This window comes from Nematolebias whitei, chromosome 7 (assembly GCF_014905685.2).
Source record: "Nematolebias whitei isolate Nwh7 chromosome 7, NemWhi1, whole genome shotgun sequence".
In the NCBI taxonomy this organism is placed as follows: Eukaryota; Metazoa; Chordata; class Actinopteri; order Cyprinodontiformes; family Rivulidae; genus Nematolebias; species Nematolebias whitei.
Window position 1 is genome coordinate 34,329,320 of NC_056504.1, and position 19,553 is coordinate 34,348,872.

Sequence of the window (19,553 nt, forward strand, 5' to 3'; positions counted from 1 at the left end):
CTCACTCACTCACTCACTCACTCACTCACTCACTCACTCACTCACTCACTCTCATTAGTTTTATAATTGCAAAACCCCTCTGAACCATTGTCAAATCTTGAGGTTCCTTTTTTTTTTTTTTTTTTTTTCAAGAAAAAAAAAAAATCTTGAGGTTCCTGAAGATTCCCACCCTACTTATATCTTTGCATTATCTTCAGTCTTTACACACTCCTATTGCTTATCCAAGTGCTTATTAAATATTATTTTTCTTTTTTCTTCTCACTTTACTCACTCAAATCAAATGACGTTCTCATCTCCTTGACAACACTGTGGGTTGCATTGTGTGTGTGTGTGTGTTGAGGGAAGCTGTGGAGTGTTGATGACAGAACTAAAAAAACATAGGAGGAAAAGGAGGAGGATCTGGTTTATTCATAAATATCTCACTACTGTTTCTATTTTTCAGAGTTGTTTACAGCACCTCCTGATCATTAAGCCAAGACAGTGCTCCTTTAATCAAATTTGTAGCTGACATTTCAAATGAATAATTGTTAGTTTGTTGTTCAAAACTATTCACTTGTTTATGATAGAATACACAGTGCGCTACCAGTGCCATTTTGAAATGACTGAGTCAGAACTACATTACAGCAGATCTGTGGTAGGTTTATGCAAGCAAAGCAAGTTTGGAGTGTGTGGGTGTTCTGGTCAGTGATGTAATGCTGCTGCTGGTGACGTTATTCCTGCTGCATTGCCTAGGTCTTTCCTTCACTGGAAATCCCTGTCTCACTTGTTCCCACATCTTATAGTGCAGCATAATGCTACTGACAGAACTTTACAGTCAGTTGCTCTTGCTGCATTTATACATGTTGGCCATTAAACATCAGATGCCTAAGTTTGCTCTCACTTGAGCTTCATCAAACTATTGCATTATTTTATTCTTGCTGGATAAACACATTTTTTCACGATTTTAACAAGGAAATACATATTTTTTTAACCTTTTGACCTGGAAAAATATAGACTTGGAGAGCATATCGTAATTTTTGTTGGTGACATCATACTTGCACGTCTCTAATAGTTAGTAGTTTGTAAGGCTGTCATTTTTATTTTAGAAAAAGGTAGATCAGAAGAATCCAAATGTAGTCAAAAAAACAGTTGTTGTAATAAATGTGCTATTGATAGTTATCATTCATAAACTTTGTGTCTTTATATTCATCTTCTACCACTTATCTGTTGTCTGGTCACAGAGGCAACATTGTCCAGGAGAAAAACCCAGACATCCTGATGCATGCTCAATAATCCAGTTCCATAAATCTAATAAGTTTGAGGACCTGACTCATCCTTGTTAGAAACCCAGACATTCCTCTCCCCAGTGACATTTTTTATTATGTTTTGGGGGGACCCCAAGATGTTTCCAGGCCAGAGAAGATGCACAATCCCTCCAGTATTTTCTGGGTCCTCCCTGGGGCCTCTACCAGTGGTACATGCCTAGAAAACCTCTAAAGGGAGGCATCCCTGAGGCATTCTAATCAAATGACCAAACCACCTCTATTAACTCCTTTTGATGAGGAGAAGCAGGAGCTTTTCTCTGAGCACCCTCCGAATGATGGAGCTCCTCATCGTATCTCTAAGACTGAGCCTGCTCACTAAGCAAAGGAAATCCATTTTGTCCGCTTGTATCCGGGATGTCATTCTTTCAGTCAACAAAGTAAATTGAGAGATTTGCCTTTTGACCCAGCTCTTTCTTCACTACGACCGACCAAAGCATTGCCATCATTACTGAGAACGAGGCCCCAATCAGTCAATCCATCTCCCGCTCCTTCCTTCCATCACTTGTGAACAAGACATCCAAATACTTAAACTCCTCCACCTGAGGCAAAGTCTCCCCCTCGGTTCGGAGGGTGCATTCCATCAGTTTCCAGTTGAGAACCATGGCCTCAGACTTGGAGGAGCTGCATGTACGGATGTAGATCAGAGAGGCAAACTCCCATGACCCCCTTAGCAACTCTGCGAAGGTGAAGATCTGGTCCACTGTTCCATGACCAGGATGGAAGTCACACTGTTACTCCTGAATCAGAAGTTTGACAGTTGGTGAGAGCTTTCCTTCCAGCACCCTGGAGTAAACTTTTCCAGGGAGGGCAAGAAGTGTGATCACACAATAATTGGATCACGCTCTCCAATCTCCCATTTTAAAAATGGGAACCACCACCCTGGTTTGCAGATCCACAGGCATTGTCCCAGTCCTCCATGCAACATTGAAGAGATGTCATCCATGACAGCCCCACAACATCCAGAGCCTTTAGCATCTCGGGGGTGAATCTCGTTCATCCTCGGCGCCCTGCCACCGAGGATCTTTTAAACTACCTCAATGACCTCTCATGGTATTGGACTTGTTTTTCCTCGAGTCCTCAGATTCTGCCTCCACAAAATGAACATGGTGAGTGGATTTAGGAGATTTTCATAGTGTTTCTTCCACCTCTCAACAATATCCTCAGTGTGGGTCAGTAGTCCCCCGCCCAAACCAAACACAGCATGGGAAGGGGCCTGCTTTCCTTTTATGAGTCGCCAAACTGTTTGCCGGAACATCCTCGAGGCCAGCCAATGCCCTCCCCAAATTCCTCCAATCCCCAAGTTTTTGCAACTGCAATCACCCAAGCTGCAGTCCTTCTGGCCACGCTATACCTATAAGCTGCATCAGGAGTCCTCCGGGACACCCAAGTCCTGAAGGCCTCTTTATTTATTTTAACAGCCCCCATCACTCCTGGTGTTCACCAGCTGGTCTTTTGGATGCTGCTGCGACAGGCACCATTGACCATCAAGTCACAACTTTTTGTGAATGATATAAATTCGAATTATGAATGACTCAATGTGGTTGTGGCAGTGTTTTTGTTGTTATAAAAGTTTGGATAAAAAGTTAATGAATTATCTGAGCTCTGGCTAGATAGCTCTGATCTAACTTTAGTTATAATCTAAAACTTTGTCTTTTTGACTTTAATTGAGTCTTTGTGAAGAAAAATGAGAAAAAGTGATGTTTAGATACCGAAAAGAAAAAATATGAAGATATTCTCTAGGCTACTTTGCTTTTACAAAGTACTGAGAGGCAACTTTAACAGATGCTACATGAATCTATAATTTTAGTGCACATGGCTTTAATGAATGTGGTTCATACATTTTGTGATGCTTGTTCACAAGGGCAACAGATTGAGCCGGATGGCCCAGACATCTCCTTCACAGCCACCTCTTCCGGCACTTCTGGGAGATTTCAAAGTGATCCCAGGTCAGCTGAGACACATGGTTTCTCCACCATGTCCTGGGTCTTTCCTGTGGTCTCCTCCTAGCTGTACATGCCAGGAACATCTTAGGAATTCATTCTTACCACATGCCCAAACCACCTCATCTGGCTCTTCTTAATGTGGAGGAGCAGCAGTGGCTCTTCTCCTGGATAACTGAACTTCTTACCCTATCTCTAAAGGAAAACCCAGCTATGCAGATGAGAAAATTCATTTTAACCGCCTGCATCTTTGATGTCTTTCTTTCAGTCACTATCCACAGTTTGTGAATATAAGTGAGGGTGGGATTTTAGACAGACTGATAAATGGAGATCTTCACCATGCAGCTCAACTCCCTCTTCACCACAATGAAAGTTTCTTGTTAAGGACATTTTTAAGATTTTAATTATCTTATTTGAAAAGAGCATGCCGATTTTTCAAGAGCAATACGCACACACTGTAAAAACATGTTAATTCAATAATAATAGTGTAAAACGAACGAACAATTGAAAATTTGGGTGGCTGTTTTCAAAAGCCATGTCCCAGTAAGCTCTGAGCTCTCAGCTGCTCTTTCTTCCTCCCTGCCAGGATTAGCAGCAGCAGCAGCAGTGATGAGTCACGCAGTGTGTGAAACATGACGTCATTCGTGTCTTCCTCCTCTGCTTATGGTGTGCAGGGCTCCAGACTGTAGGCAACACCATGCTCCTGCAGTAAGCCGAAGGCAGAGAAGAGAGGCCCTAGACGACCTCTAAGGTGGTGCTTGGCCTGTTGGTGTCTCCCTTCCTTCCTCTCTGGCTGGCATACCGCTGCCTCTTCATTTCACCTGATCGCTGTAAATATATATATTTTTTCATATTTGTATTTGTTTTGTGCATGCTATTGTTACTATTTTCCTAAAAACGTGTCTTTTTGGAGCATCTTTTTTTTTTTCTTCCCATAATATGAAATATGCATTTAAAGTAATTATTTTCTTTCTTTTTTATTTATTTTTTACCAAAGTGATCATATCTATAACTTTTCATTAACACTAGTGCATTTTTTATTTTGTTTTGAAATAATCAAAAAAAGATTATTTAAAAGCTGTTAATACTAGTGTCTAAATTATATTTTGATATTGCCTCTAAGATTTACAATTTCAAAAAAAAAAATCCAATTTAAATGAATAAGATAAAATTAAACCTATGTAACTGCAGTGTTGTAAAATGGACAGTAAAATGTTTAACATAAATGACAACATTACTGTTAGTTTTTTTAATTATTATAAATCTGTGTCTGTTACAAGAAAATACCCTGATGCATGCTCAATAATCCAGGTAGAAAAATCCAAAAAAGTTCAATCTGGTCCTCTGGACATTCAAAAAAAACCAAAAAACAAAACAAAGCAAAAAAATATATAGAAACGTTTCGTCTCTCATCCAAGAGACTTCCTCAGTCTGAGGTGCTGTATTCAGCTCAGTCTCTTAAATAGCACCTTCTCAGAGTGGATCAACCATTTTGCTGCTGACAACCAAAACCAGCTGATCACATGCTCAAGAAGGACCATCAGCCTAACAATGGATCATTAGCACACTGATGCCTGTTTACTATTCACAGAGGGCTGAGTGATACTAGCCAAACTAGCCTTCTGTGCTGGGCCAAAAGGATGGCCCAGCACAGAAGATCAACATCATCAGGCCAGGATTCTGCGGTCTACACTCATCTCCAGGCCAGCGGTCACTCTTTCAGGGATGAAGATGTTCACATCCTGGACAGAGAGGAACGATGGTTTGAGAGAAGAGTAAAGGAGGCCATCTTTGTGAAAAGAAATCGTCCATCGTTAAACAGGGGTGGAGGCCTCTGGGTTCAACTGTCCCCCTCTTACAATGCTGTGATTGCTAGTATCACTCAGCCCTCTGTGAATAGTAAACAGCCATCAGTGTGCTAATGATCCATTGTTAGGCTGATGGTCCTTCTTGAGCATGTGATCAGCTGGTTTTGGTTGTCAGCAGCAAAACTGGTTGATCCACTCTGAGAAGGTGCTATTTAAGAGACTGAGCTGAAAACAGCACCTCAGACTGAGGAAGTCTCTTGGATGAGAGACGAAACGTTTCTACATTTTTTTGCTTTGTTTTGTTTTTTGTTTTTTTTGAATGTCCAGAGGACCAGATTGAACTTTTTTTGGATGTTACAAGAAAAGTTTTTATCTGTACAGTTTAAAAGGAAGTTGCTTCATTTAAACATATACAATGGAATATTTTTTATAAATATGAATTTAATATAAATGTATATTTTAATATTAATATTAATAAATGAATATGTTTAAACAGCAAATTATTATTTTTTTTTTCTGCTTTGGTGTGTTTCTGTCTTGCAGCCATATCCCCTGGCTAAGGCTTGCTATGGACTGTTCTTCGCACCCTGCTGCAGCCCACTCCAGTACACTACCTTAGTGGGTCTAACTCAACTTTTGTCTGTGGTTCCTTTCCACACTCGCTGTTCATAATCCAGCATAGACCTGGTACCACCCACAGGTAATGTTGAAGTAATACTGTCTCTGTTTCGCTCTCTTTATGGATTAAAATTTTGTTTTGTCTGAATCCAGAATTTTTCTCTGATGCCATTTCTTTTTTCTCTCTCACAGCCACTCCTGGGTCCTCCACCCAACCCCCTCCCCACTCCCACCCTCTCCCCTCCCCTAAGAAGATGTCAGTGAGCCTGACAACAGACATCCAGCAGGAGGGAGAGAATGGGCCACATATCGAGCCCTGCAGCCGAGGCAAAACCTCCCCCCAACCACAGGGTACAAAGGATGGGACAGGAGAAGGCTTGGAGCCAGAAGAAAGCTCCCCCCAGGATTTACAGGTGGGGATATCTACAATATAAATGATTGCAGAAACTATAGACCATTGCTCTTTAGGACCTTGTAAATATTATATTTACTTTTTCACTTTTTGGTACTTTATTTTTTACCCTTATTGCATGCTGTAGTATTTTCTCGTTTGTTCTTTGTTGTTAGCGAGTCAAATCGGTTCTTCTCATCCTGAACATTTCATTGTACTGTTAACCTTGTGTTAACCTGCGTATGACAAATAGTAAACATAACTTGCTCATTTACAGGTACTGTAATAAACTCAGTACTTCTTCTATTTGCCTAGCAGAATTTTTATACTTGGCAGAATAAAGGTCATGATTCTACTCCTCAATAAAATTTCACTACCAAAAACAATACTAATATGGTAACCAGTATAATAAAAGTTTTGTGTTGGTTGGATCATCTTGAATCATAAAAAAAATATGTATTTATTCAGTAGGGATTTAAATTGGCCATTCTTTTTTAAATCTGGGGTCTTTTTTTTCTAATTTGGCATGCCAGGTGTTTTTCACTCCAAGTTGAATAAGACATTACCAAAAGTCAGTTGGGTTTTTGACTGTTTTTTTGCTTTGAAGCTACATCTTATGTGCTCTTGTGTGTGACTAGGTGATGATGAGCTGTCATCCAATTAAGCAGCATTTGGAGATCAGAGACAAGAAGAGAAAAGCATAAGATTTTAAAAATCACAATTTTTTTTAATTCAACCTTTATACAGGTTCTTTCCCATTGAGCTTTGAGGACTCATTTATGAGAGAGACCTGTTATACCTGTTTTAGTGGCCCCTTTGTTTAAAAGTATGCATGTGTGCATGCAATATGCATGCATATGTACTGCATATATTTCTTATATTTATTTTCTTTTTTTTGAGGTTGTAGATAAATCAGCTTTTTATAAAATTATTTTAGAGGTCAAAAGTGTTGATAAATTATATGTATGCCTTCTACACTAGAGACTGAATTACTGCAATGGGATAAAAAGTTTCAAAAATAACTTTAGGGGGTTGTAGGTTTAAGACTAAAAGTCTGCAGGGGAAATTTAAAGATGCATGTAAATACAATTTCTATGAGCTTCAACCCATGCTTGTGATGTATAGCACAATTTTTTTTGTCAAACTAAACTTAATTTGATACATTTTTTGCTCCTTATTTTATTGTGAATTTTCTGAACAAAAGAAATCTGTACTTCTATATTATTTATTAATTGTTGTCTCTTCTCAATTGGGTGCATTTGATGTTGATGCTGCATAAACTGTTGCTGAATTTCTTTAAGACATTTTATTTGCACCTTATCAGTAAAATCCTTATGTTGGTTGTGTATATTTCTAGAAACGACCTCCTAACCACAGTCATGGCAGAAAAAGGGCCAAGGTAAGCGACTGTATTTGTTTATAAGTGAGATACATTTCTTTTTAGAGTTTCCTGATGAATGCTCAATAATCCAGGTAGAAAAATCCAAAAAAGTTCAATCTGGTCCTCTGGACATTCAAAAAGAAAAAAACAAAGCAAAAAAAATGTAGAAACGTTTCGTCTCTCATCCGAAAGACTTTCTCAGTCTCTGGACTTCCATGAGAAGTTCCTCAGACTGAGGAAGTCTTTCAGATGAGACGAAACGTTTCTACATTTTTTTTCTTTGTTTTTTGAATGTCCAGAGGACCAGATTTAACTTTTTTTGGATTTTTAGAGTTTCCTTTTCCTGCTCTTTGTAATAAACACTTTTTGGTGTATTTTAAAGGAGAGCAACCAGTTTTAAATTTATATTTTGCATTAGTAAACTGCTTTTCTTCATATCATAGATATGCCAAATATCTGGTTTTCACAGGGAAGTTAAGAGTAAATGTGCTAGTGACATTATTAGGGCTTTATGAATGCAACATAATCAGTTACGTTAAAATGAATTAGTTGATGACTGAACGATATGAATACCATGATACAAATTGAATCATTTATGTAAGGTACTGCACTGCACCAGTTTTAAATTACACTTACATAATGTTTACTGGTCTGTTAGCAAACCATCAACATCATTTTATTTTGTTTTTATTTAACAAACCTAACATAGTTTTTCTAATGGAACAAATCATACTTATAATAATGTCTGGGGGGTGGGAGATCAAATAGTCATTGTAAGCATTTATTTTTTTGGAGTTGAGTTGCCCTAGTTTTACTGTGCTCATGGTTTCATTACATAATTCACAGTGACTTTCTTTTTCTTATCAATTTGCAATCTTGTTTTTCAGCTCTTCTATTTTTAAAGAAAATCTAAAAGTTTCTTTAGGGTTTGAAATAAGTTTTAAAATCTTATGAAAACCTAAGTCTTAAACAAAGTTGTCTTTTTTTTTATATAAGACAAAGTCATACAGGCAGTTTGTGACAGAAATGAGAAATAACATTTTTAAAAACCTTGCGTTTAATTAACATTTGATTTTGCAAACATAAATATTTTAGATATGCACAAAATCAGTACCAATGTATTTCATATTTTTACTTCTTGAGAAAAATAACAAATGACCTTTTTCTACAGTATTTTCAATGAACATGCAGTATACGTAGCCAATATTTTCAGTTTTTCTTTATTAAATATAGTAAACATATTTCTGTATGAAAAGTTTTTAAAGCAGTTTTATAGATGACATAATTTGAATATGTTGCAGTCTAATGCCAAAGTGAAGCTGGTACGGAGTTTGGCAGTATGTGAAGAGTCCTGTGGTCCGTTCTCCAACGATGGACCTCCAGAATCGGTACTTTTTCTCTTCTAACCATACCTAACAACCTTTATCCCTTGTTAAGCTGTACAAGCTTACAGTTGTTTGTGTGCTATTTACTTCACATCATTAAAGCATCTTTGTATCTATTTTAAAAAATGTATATGTTATGGAATGTGGTTTTTGTTATAGGATATCATTCAACTTCACATCAGCTGCCCATCAGACAAAGAAGAGGAAAAGTCCTCAAAGGACGAGTATGAAAATGAAGAAAAAGAGAAGAAGGACAAGACTCCTCGAAAGATGTTGTCGCGTGGTAAATAAAAATTTTGTGGAAGTAGCTGATGTTTAAGAAGACTTCATTCCTTCTTACTCCTCTGAGACTGGATGACACATTTGTGTTTTAGCCTTTAGGCCAGTATGCAACATGTCCTTAAACATGTTTCTCAATCATCAAGAGGAAAGACAACTGGCAATGGATGTCCCAGTTTTAATATTCTAACATGTTTTACTCCACTCACTTACTAGTTATTTTCATGTTTGTTTTTGTTTGTGCAAGCTAGCTCCATTGACTGAAGTCTACTCACCCTTGGCATCAAGGTCACAACCCACAAAAACATCCTGATAACACCAAAACAAGAAAAGTGTGTGAAAAACAAATTGTATTTGGAAAAGATATCACTACAGATCAATGCTTCAAACTTCTCATGGGTCATTAAGAAATACTTAAATCAATTATAATTTTTTTTTAAATGTAGGTGATGTTTCTGCTTCGTATGACTGTAAGAGCCTGGAGGGGGGAGAAAAAGACCAAACTATTTTTCAAGCACTGATCATGTCCCACAATCTTACAACGTACCGGTATCTCGTCTAAATATCAACTGATACCAAATTATCAGCGTTTTAATACATATTGTACTTTCTACGGCTTTCACTGTTAAATAACATCACTAGTCAAGCAGTGCCCTCTGTTAGATAAATAAGTAAAAACATTTTGTCTTCTGTGCTGTTATAATTTGTTTCATAATAACCAAGCTACAAAGAATTCAGAATAGAGTCTTCAAAAAACAAGGTCCCTCCATTTATTTATTTTTTTAATTGCATGCCTTATTGTTTTTCTGCTAGGCCCCTCAGTTATTAAACTGAGAGCAGCAGAGATGAGATTAATCATCTAACTATCTAATGTAGTGGAAAATGTTCCCCTGAAGATTGCATTTGCGTGTAGTGTGTGTACACCTGGTAAACCAGCTAGCTCTTACTATTTGCTTTTCACATTTTTTTTTCTTCTGAATAGCTTGGCATGTCATTACTGAGGTGTTGAGATGCAGTTTTGGGATTAGATTCTGAGCATTTCAGTCCTAAATGGAAAGGATTTTTTTTTTAATTTTAACATTGTGACTTAAAAAACATTTATTTATGTTTTTATCTTCTCCCCCCCCCCCCCCCCTTTTTTTTTTTTTCTTAGACTCCAGTCAGGAATACACTGACTCCACAGGCATTGATGTCCATGAATTTTTGGTCAACACACTGAAAAACAATCCCAGGTATCATCACATCTGCCTATATTTAAAACAGTACTATTAATCTTTAAATAATACCATCTTTGATAGAATTGTTTTTGATCGGTTTACTTCACTAAAATTCTGTTTCCAGTAACTTCCTCTTCTATCTCTCTTTCTTTTTTGTACCCACTAGGGATCGAATGATGCTGCTTAAACTAGAACAAGATATCCTGGAGTTTATTAACGACAACAAGTAAGCCTAGTCTTCATAACAGTCGTTTGTACCTAAATTTAACTCGCCTGCTTTTTGTTTCAATAAATTGAATGTCAACTTGTAATAAGACACTTATCAGGGTAAAGCAGACAGCTTGTATAGTTGTGAATGTATTATTTAAGTTTGTTCCCTTGTAACAAAATAGTGTTATTAGACTTTGGTAATTGTGTTTCTAAAAAATATATCCACAGAATCCACATACATACATAACTCACTTAGGAAAAAAAAGTGTCACAAAAAAGGAATTGCATTGAATTATGTAATTTCACTTTCCAAAATAACCCCATATAAAAATAAAAAAATTACAACATTAAGATGTAAGAAAATCAGTATTTGGCAGTACAGAATTATTTTGAAATGTGCCTAAAAAAAACTTTTCCCCTGCAGTAACCAGTATAAGAAGTTTCCTCAGATGACTTCCTATCATCGAATGCTGCTGCATCGTGTGGCTGCCTACTTCGGCATGGATCACAATGTAGATCAGACAGGGAAGGCTGTCATCATCAACAAGACGGGCAACACACGCATGTGAGAGCTCTATGAACCCATTCAACAATTCCCATGTGTTTGAAGGTTATCTGTTTGCTTTTGTTTCAACATGCATGAGGCACAAATTTAACTTGCAACAAAGTAAGAAATAAAATCATTAAAATCCCATAACTGATTTAGATTTTTCCAATTAAAAAGTCTAATGAAATGTTTAAAGTGGCAGTAAAATAGATTGCTATGAACTAATATATGCAAATTAATCTTAATGCCAAGATTAAAGTACATGCAGTTGCAAGAGTTCATATGTAGTAATAGGTAATTGTAGCTTATGTGTTAGGACAGGGAAAGCAAAAACAAAATAACAGTAAAATACAGTAGGCTAGTCTGTATGTAAATACTTAACTAAAATAAAAGCACAAGGTTTGACACAGCAGTAGCATTTGACGAAACAAAAAAGTCTCGTTGTGCAGCCTCAGTGATGAAGTGACCAATTTTATCATTAGTTCTTGAACATCTTGGTTAGGATTAGTTTAAATGCCTTACAAACTTGTTTTTTAACTAATTATATATATATATATATATATATATATATATATATATATAATTTTTTTTTTTTTTTTTTTTTAAGGTCTTTTCATATCAGTTGAAGGATACAATTTAGAATGATGAAGATGTCAAGAAAAAAACCTAACAAAACTCTGGAAAGATTTGATTTATCAATGTCCAGTTGTGAACTGAATGTTAAACAGCTTTTAAATATTAAAATTGGACTTTTTTTCCCTTACCAAACACTGTGCAGATTTTATTAAGCTTTTTGAAGAACATTTTATTTAATTGTTGTTTTTACAGCCCAGAACAAAGGTTCTCTGAACACATCAAGGATGAGCGTAATATGGACTTTCAAAAGAAATTCATTCTTAAAAGAGATGATGCTAGTATGGACAAAGATGATAATCAGGTAGGTTCATTGTTTTCTAAACAGACATTTAGCTTTTTGGCACACTGCTGCTTTTATAAGGTGATTTAAAAAAAGTTTTTTTTTTATTCATCAGAGATTTTAAGATGAGATATATTAGCATAGCAGCTTTTTTAGGTAGATTTAACTTTTTGATTGTTCTCTTCCCAAATGTTAGATTCGTGTGCCACTGCAGGACGGGAGGCGTAGCAAGTCCATTGAAGAGAGAGAAGAAGAGTATCAGCGGGTACGAGACCGGATCTTTGCCCGAGAAGTAAGTATTGACCCTGGACTTAGCAGCAGCAACAAGCACTGATTTTAGTTAGCTTACGATTCATTTTAGGCTATTTTGTATTTGTACTTTTCTTCCCAGATTTTAAGCTTAAGTACCATAATTGTAATTACAGTAGTCCCTCGATGATCATGGTGGTTGCGTTCCACACACCCCCGCAATAGGTGAAAACCCGCGAAGTAGGAACACTATATTTATTTTAGTATTTATATATATTTTAAGGCCTTGCCACACTCTTGCAATGTTCTAAGCTCTTAAACCTACATAATTTTAACAACATATGTATACGTACTGTACGGTAGCTACTGCAAAATTTTATATGGGTACTTGCCAGCCTTGCTTTGGTTCTGGTCGGGCTCTGATCTGCTCTCTGCAGCTGTTGAGCACCAAGACGCTTTTGAGAGGCTTTATGTGCTGGCAAGCAGCACTCAGATTGACTGATGAGGCTGGAAGTCGTCCTGATCCAATTCTTGGTCAGTTCTGTACAGCTCTCTGCATCCACTGAGCGCCGAAGTCACTATGAATAAGGGCCAAACTTTTTAGTCTGGTTCGGATCGGATCAAACTTTCCCTTCATTTCTGCAGAAAGCCGTATTCGGAAGCACTGTTGGCGTCTGGGTAGCATAGTTCTTTGACTAGATTTACAGTGTAGGCTCATTGAAAGAAAACTACATAATGGCGGCACCTGTCTGAAGTTTTTTTTTTTCCGTTAACTTTTTATCTTATACCATCCCAATCACATGAGTAATATTAAAGTTGACAATCGCTGAAAAACTGTGAAAGAGCAAGTCTGCAAAAGTCGAACCGTGAAGTAACGAGGTACTACTGTACGTGATTCCAATATTTGTTGCATTTATTTGGGAAAAACATACAAAGGGGGTATAAGTCTATGATCTGGTGCACAAACAATTCTTTTATATAGTTATTTTTCACTAAGGTTGATTTATATTTTCTTAAATTGCATCTCTACATTAAGCTAGAACACTGTTTAAATTTTGTCCTGACAAAGAGAAATCCCTGTAACATACTTCAGTTTGAAGGATATGTAAAAGTTAACTCATGTCATTAACCTAGAGTGAATTTGTTTAAATAAAAATGTAAATATGTTTTACCCTGCTGGTATACACAATTATTGAAGAAAATTTTAATTTAAGCTAAATCTGAATCAGTTTTGTAGTCAGAAATCAGAATCAAGTTTGAAAATTGTAGTTGTTGACACTCTGTAACCTTTCAGTAAGAAGGCATTTGTAGGCATTTGAATAAGTGTTGAATATGAAACAGAAATTTTGGCTCCTTAAATAACAACACATTTCATAATGTGCAGGTGTCTTTCTTTTTACAGTCGTCTCAGAATGGATACATCAATGACAACAGGTAAGATAACTAATTTCATCGGATATTTAAGAGTTTGTTTCTAAAGACACCGTTAGCTACACCGCCTTAATAAATAATAGTTTTTTTAATTTGTTTTTCATTTGGGGCCGAGATGGTGTAGGGGCAGGGCAGCCGACTCGGGACCCGAACGTCCTGGTCATTGCGCGTTTCGTGGTGTCTCTGCTCCCCGGGCGCTTACATAGCTGCCCAGTGCTCCACCTGGGTGTGTCCCAGGTGCGATGGGTTAAATGCAGAGAGCCAATTTAGTCTTTGTATGGGAACATACAATGAAGACAACACATATCACTTTATTATTATTTATTTTTATTATTTGCAAGGTGGGCATCTATATAAACAATTCGAATTTTACATAGAATATATTGGTTAATTTGTTTTATATATAGATTTTTAAAATTTAATTTAAAATTTACTTCTTTTTTTTAAATTCAACAATAATGAGCATTAGACAAAGTATTTAAAAATTAAAAGAGTAGAATTGCGTTGATGTGAAAATGATTTGGCTCACACAGCAGTTACATTCATCGTCCAGCCCTACACAACCTAACCTTTCTGCTTGAAAGATAAGGGCCTAATATGCTGGGAGGGAGACAAAGAAGAAGCACAGGCAACCATGAGTCAAATTTCTGCCTTGTTTGCTTTTCACCCCCATTTTTTTTCCAGGAGTAAATGTTTTCCACTGTAACTACCACTACCTCCCAGCTTTTTTTCCTCCCTCAGTTTTCTTTCAACCTTCTCCTGTTCTTCAATCAGCTTGTAACTTGAGCGTTTTCTCCTAATGTTAACCCCAACAGACTTTCCACTGAGGGCTACTGCTCTAGCTCTCAAAAGAGGAGGCAGATTTTTAGGTACTGGGGTGCTGCTAACTGACGAGTGTGCTGCTATGCCCATTTTTGAAAGTGGTTTGGTGATGACAGTGGTGGTTGTGATGATTATCTTTGCTTGATGTAATCGGCTGATAAATGGTTATCCTGGCATTGCACCGTGGAGCCTCCAATGGCTCATGCATGGCCGCTTTGTGGTTTCCCTGGAAATTGATTAACATACTTCACCTATTCACCATTAGCCACATTTTTATCCAAGTTGACTACATCACTTTCACAAGTAACCTGTTTTGTGGTTGACATTATCATGACGATTTTGTTAGTTGGTGCATATTAGTGCATAAAAATGTGCTGATACTAATTCTAAAACTGAAGTGAATTTGAGCTGAAAGCAAGAAATGTAGATTTAATTTACACAATTTATGTGTAAATTGGCAGCTCTTTGCTAATTTTGTTTTCAGTTTTGCTGATTATGCTTTCGTTAACAAAACATTTTCTTCTCTAAAATCTTGTGGAATATTGAAACATTCAAAACAATTTAAGAGACTTTGGAAATTTCTATATTTTGCAGACTTTCACTCAAAAAAACTTAAATACTATCGAAAACATTATGACCAAACAAGACCAAGTAATCTAAAAATGTTAAGTCTGATCCTCTGGACATTCAAAAAACAAAACAAACCAAAAAAAGGTAGAAATGTTTTGTTGTTCATCCGAAAGACTTCTTCAGTGAAGAAGACACGAAAGATGAAACTTTTCAACTTTTTTTTTGTTTGTTTGTTTTGTTTTTTGAATGTCCAGAGGACCAGACTTAACTTTTTTAGATGTTTCTACCTGGATTGTTGAGCATGCATCAGGATAAGACCAAGTAATCTTATAAGTTTAATTTGTGTAATGTGCACTATGTAGACTTTACAGTAATAATACCTACCTAATCAAAAGCCACACTGCATGACTTTTCTTTCCTTATTTCCTCTCATTTAGTGTACCGTAAATATATATATATATATATATATATATATATAGCGCACCCGAGTATAAGCTGCACACACTAAATAAAAAAATAAAAATTTGTACATATATAAGCCATGCCAGTGTAGAAGCCACAGGTGTTCACGTTGTACTATGAGATATTTACACAGAAAGTTATTTAACATTTTTAATTAAATACGTACCAGTTTGTTTTTCAGAACATATATACAGGTAGTCTCATTGAGTCACGAGGACCCACCCCTCAAGAGAGATGTGCTATGTGAGCGCCCGGGTGTGACGAGGCTAAATATTTTGGCGGCATGAAGCTTGTTAGCCTGTCAAAAAAATATAAGTCATAAATTAGTCACAGCATTGTATAGGCTGTTCAAAGCATGTGAAAACGTGAAAAGAGTAGCAGCTTATACACCGGAAAGTACGGTAGTTATGACCACAGATTGAGAGCTCATAATACAAAAATGGCCTTTTACACTACCCTGTTAATATTGTTTTATTTTGTTAGGTTATCTAATATTTCATTTTACATCTTTTACCTCATCTGCTTTTTTAATTTAGTGCACACTCCAGAACTAGGCATGCATTCATTTTTTTTTCACAGTTGCACTAGTGTTGCATTGGTCAGCGTCTCTTGTCTTACTCCTTTCCTATCAGTTGTTGAGTTTACAGTTTGTAGCAGCATTCGCACTGTGAGATGGTCATCATGCCTTTGTTCCAGTATCACCATTATGCCTTAGGCCGTGTCTGATTTTTAAACCATTAGGACGACCACGATACATAAGTTATGTATCTGTATTTTTTTATCTGGCATAGCTGATTCATTAAGTACAACACATGCAAGATCAGACTTCTTTCTAGCACGTCTCAAAACATTACATTCACTGATTGTGGGATATCCTGTCACCGACAAGATTCAAAATCTTGGCCGAATCTCAGATACAACCCAACTGTCTGGCAGTAACTACTACTGTCTTTCTAGTCTTCTATATTCAAGAGAGTAACATCAAGTTTTGGGTATTTCAGACCTTGCCATATGCTTTTACCAGAAGGCATTTATCCATTGGTGTTTTGGATCTTTTAATAAGTTCATTTTGACACACATGCATGCACACAGCCAGTGCTCAAAGTTTACTATTTCTACTAATCAGATTATTTGCTAGATAGATAGATACAGGCTAAGATTTGTTTCATTGTTTACTTACATTTCACAGAGTACACATGAAAAAATAATGTTGCTTTTGCAGGAAAAATAGTTTATTTATTCAAAAACAACAGAAATTCAATAAATACTTAGCCACTGATGCATATTTTATAGGCATGAGAAACAATGTTTTTTGTTTGGTAAGAACAGGTTGCAAGCCTTTTTCCGTTTATGACAAAATAGATTTGCGTGGTTGAAGACATGAGCCTTCTTGATCATTTTATAAATTTTAACTTTTAATTTGTTTTGTACTTTTCTTGTCATTAACAAGCTTTGAATGATGCAGCTGTACATTTTGTACTTTTTGGGAAAATGTCAAATTATGACACCATCTTTAAAATAAATGAAATTGTGCAAGTTGTTTTGTTTTTTTCTTGTAAAAATAAAGTTAAGTATAAAATTCATTCTAGGAAACTCGACTCATTCACAAGATACATGTTCTTAGACTAAATATCTTAGACTGAATTTTCTGACTTCCATTGAATGAAATATTATTTTCTGTAAATTTGTAATTTAAAAAAGATCAAAAGCAATATCAGCTCATCCAGATTTCTTGTTTATAGATGTAACTGGTGGTGTAAGAAGAAAGTGGAATTGAAAATGTGATCAAGAGCAGAATCGGATCACTTTTTTTTTCATTTCGTTAAACCTGGTATAATCTTTGTCTTTAGAGCAAAACGAAATATGCCAGCATGTTCAGAAAATGTCGACGCACCCACCCTTCCTTAAAATAGGTGGTGCAGAGTGAGGCCTCAAAATAGATCCTCCATTAATTAAAGTATCTGAAATATTTATGACCCAGAGCCACCATAAAATACTACTCTCTTTTCTGGAGTTTTACTATTCTAATCAAATAATTACTATTTGGATATTTTAGCTTAATTTCCCTTCTGTTTTCTTAAAATGGGACAATCGTAGCTCTTACATTTTTTCCATCTGATGAGATCACAAAAACCAGTTGCTCATAGTTAATGTATCTACTTTTTTCCAGTATTGTTTCTCCTCTGCTCTTTTTCTTTAGTAATTCAGGTCTGCAAAGTCCTTTGTAGACTTTTGTGTACGAATAATTTTACCATCATTTGATTTTTGTAAGCTGAGGCCATACAGGACGTTTTCAAATGCAAGAGTTTTTCTAATTTTAGTATGTGACAGACTTGTATTACTCACTTGTGAGGAACCAGAATTTTAAGAGTGCTTGTTGCTTTTCCAGTGTGATTATAGGTTTTAACAGCTACCCTTACTCAGAGAGACGGTATCACAACAACACAAAAAATTGTTCACACAACAAAATTTAAGTGTTAATCTTGTAGGCGTTGTGCGATTCTGAGATGTAAAATAACTTCTTATACGCGACGGTCATTATGTAAATTTGGTGTTCGTAGTTATGTCATATCTGTCATCCTTTTGAATTTTAGTAACATGTTTTACTTGGATTTTAATGTTTGACACATAAGCTTTGCAAGTTCTTATTCTGCATATGTTTTGTGTGAATTGTGTGTTCTGTGTCACAGTTCTGAATGTATGTCTCATCTCATCACTGAAAAATACTTCCAGCCTGGGCGGTGTTTAAAGCATCTCTTTTCCCCGCATGTTTGTTTTTCCTTTGAGTGGATTTGTTTCTGTGAATGTGTGTGCGGTTATATATTAGAAAAATTTGGAAAAAATAAAATGAGTATGTCGCCTGCATTTGTATTGTGGTTATCCTGAACTACCCAATATGCATCTTTAATAAATGTTCTCTCCAAATCCTCTCGGTGTGTTCTCAAGCAGTTGAAGACATTATTCTGCTTTACTGTTTTTTTTTTGTTTGTTTTTTTACCTCCATCAACGCACCTTTGTTCTTTAAGTTCTTGAGTACACACATCCTCCTTTTTTTAAATACACTCCTTATCTATCCTTATACATTATTGAGTAATTTCTTCTAGCTTCCTGTTCTTTTCCTTTGCAATTTGCAAATATCTCACTCAACTTTTTCACTTTAAATGTTTGCCCCCACTTTTTACTTTTTCCCTTTTTTTTCCTTCTACATGTGTAATCTTTTCCATGTTTTGCCATCTCTTAGAGGGAACCGTGAGAGCTCCAGCCGGGCGTCTAGCAGTCGTCAAAGCAGCACGGATAGTGACATGAAGTGCCTGGAGCCACGGCCCTGGAGCAGCACCGACTCGGACAGTTCCAACCGCACCCTCCGGCCACCTGTGACTAAAGCCAGCAGTTTCTCTGGTATTTCCATCCTGACCAGAGGGGATAGCCTTGGCAGCAACAAAGGATCACAGGGAAGCTGCAAAGGCTCTCGCTCTGGTAAGGACAGAGGGGACAACAAAGACTTACTGTAAATGTCATTAGAAGAAAACCTCAAGTAATTTGTAACATAAAGGTAGATTTTAGCAAACGTTATGCATTACGTGATTTAAAAAAAAATATATATATAAACATTTCTTTAGGCCAAATTTACTAGTGATGACTTGATTTTTGTCAAACCGTTTGATGTTGGCATTAAATGTAATTTCCTAGATGTTCCTTACTGCCTTTGAAGCATTCTTTGGAAACATCCTTCAAAATTTGTAAATGTTGTAAGAACCCAGTTTCAACTGGACTTTATAATGGGCATCCAACAAAGTTAAGTCAGGTCATCTGGACAGTTTATTTTTTTTCTTGAGAAGTTTCGTCCTTCATCCAAAGGATTTCATCGGTCCGAGGAACCACAACAAACTCAGTCCCACAAGCAGCACACTCACATAGTGGACCAACCAATTTTTCTATTGATAAGATGGTTTCTGGGACCCGCCCTCTCTCCCATCATCTCCTCTGAGGCAGCCATAGCCAAAGTGGTGCAAAACATCAAAG

At 36.5% G+C, this 19,553-nt stretch overlaps 1 protein-coding gene across 1 annotated transcript in view; it reads left to right on the plus strand.

Annotated features, from left to right (window-relative positions):
• Nucleotides 1-19,553, plus strand: part of LOC119411848 (R3H domain-containing protein 2) — a 62,521-nt gene that overhangs the window by 27,376 nt on the left and 15,592 nt on the right. Inside the window, exons 3-16 of the mRNA XM_037678798.1 lie at nt 3,919-4,074; nt 5,596-5,752; nt 5,863-6,083; nt 7,419-7,460; nt 8,744-8,830; nt 8,987-9,110; nt 10,260-10,338; nt 10,490-10,549; nt 10,958-11,098; nt 11,909-12,017; nt 12,193-12,288; nt 13,648-13,679; nt 14,492-14,545; nt 18,772-19,007. Of these exons, the coding sequence (XP_037534726.1) occupies nt 5,925-6,083; nt 7,419-7,460; nt 8,744-8,830; nt 8,987-9,110; nt 10,260-10,338; nt 10,490-10,549; nt 10,958-11,098; nt 11,909-12,017; nt 12,193-12,288; nt 13,648-13,679; nt 14,492-14,545; nt 18,772-19,007 (1,219 nt within the window). The 5' untranslated portion in view covers nt 3,919-4,074; nt 5,596-5,752; nt 5,863-5,924. The remainder of the gene's footprint in view (nt 1-3,918; nt 4,075-5,595; nt 5,753-5,862; nt 6,084-7,418; nt 7,461-8,743; nt 8,831-8,986; nt 9,111-10,259; nt 10,339-10,489; nt 10,550-10,957; nt 11,099-11,908; nt 12,018-12,192; nt 12,289-13,647; nt 13,680-14,491; nt 14,546-18,771; nt 19,008-19,553) is intronic.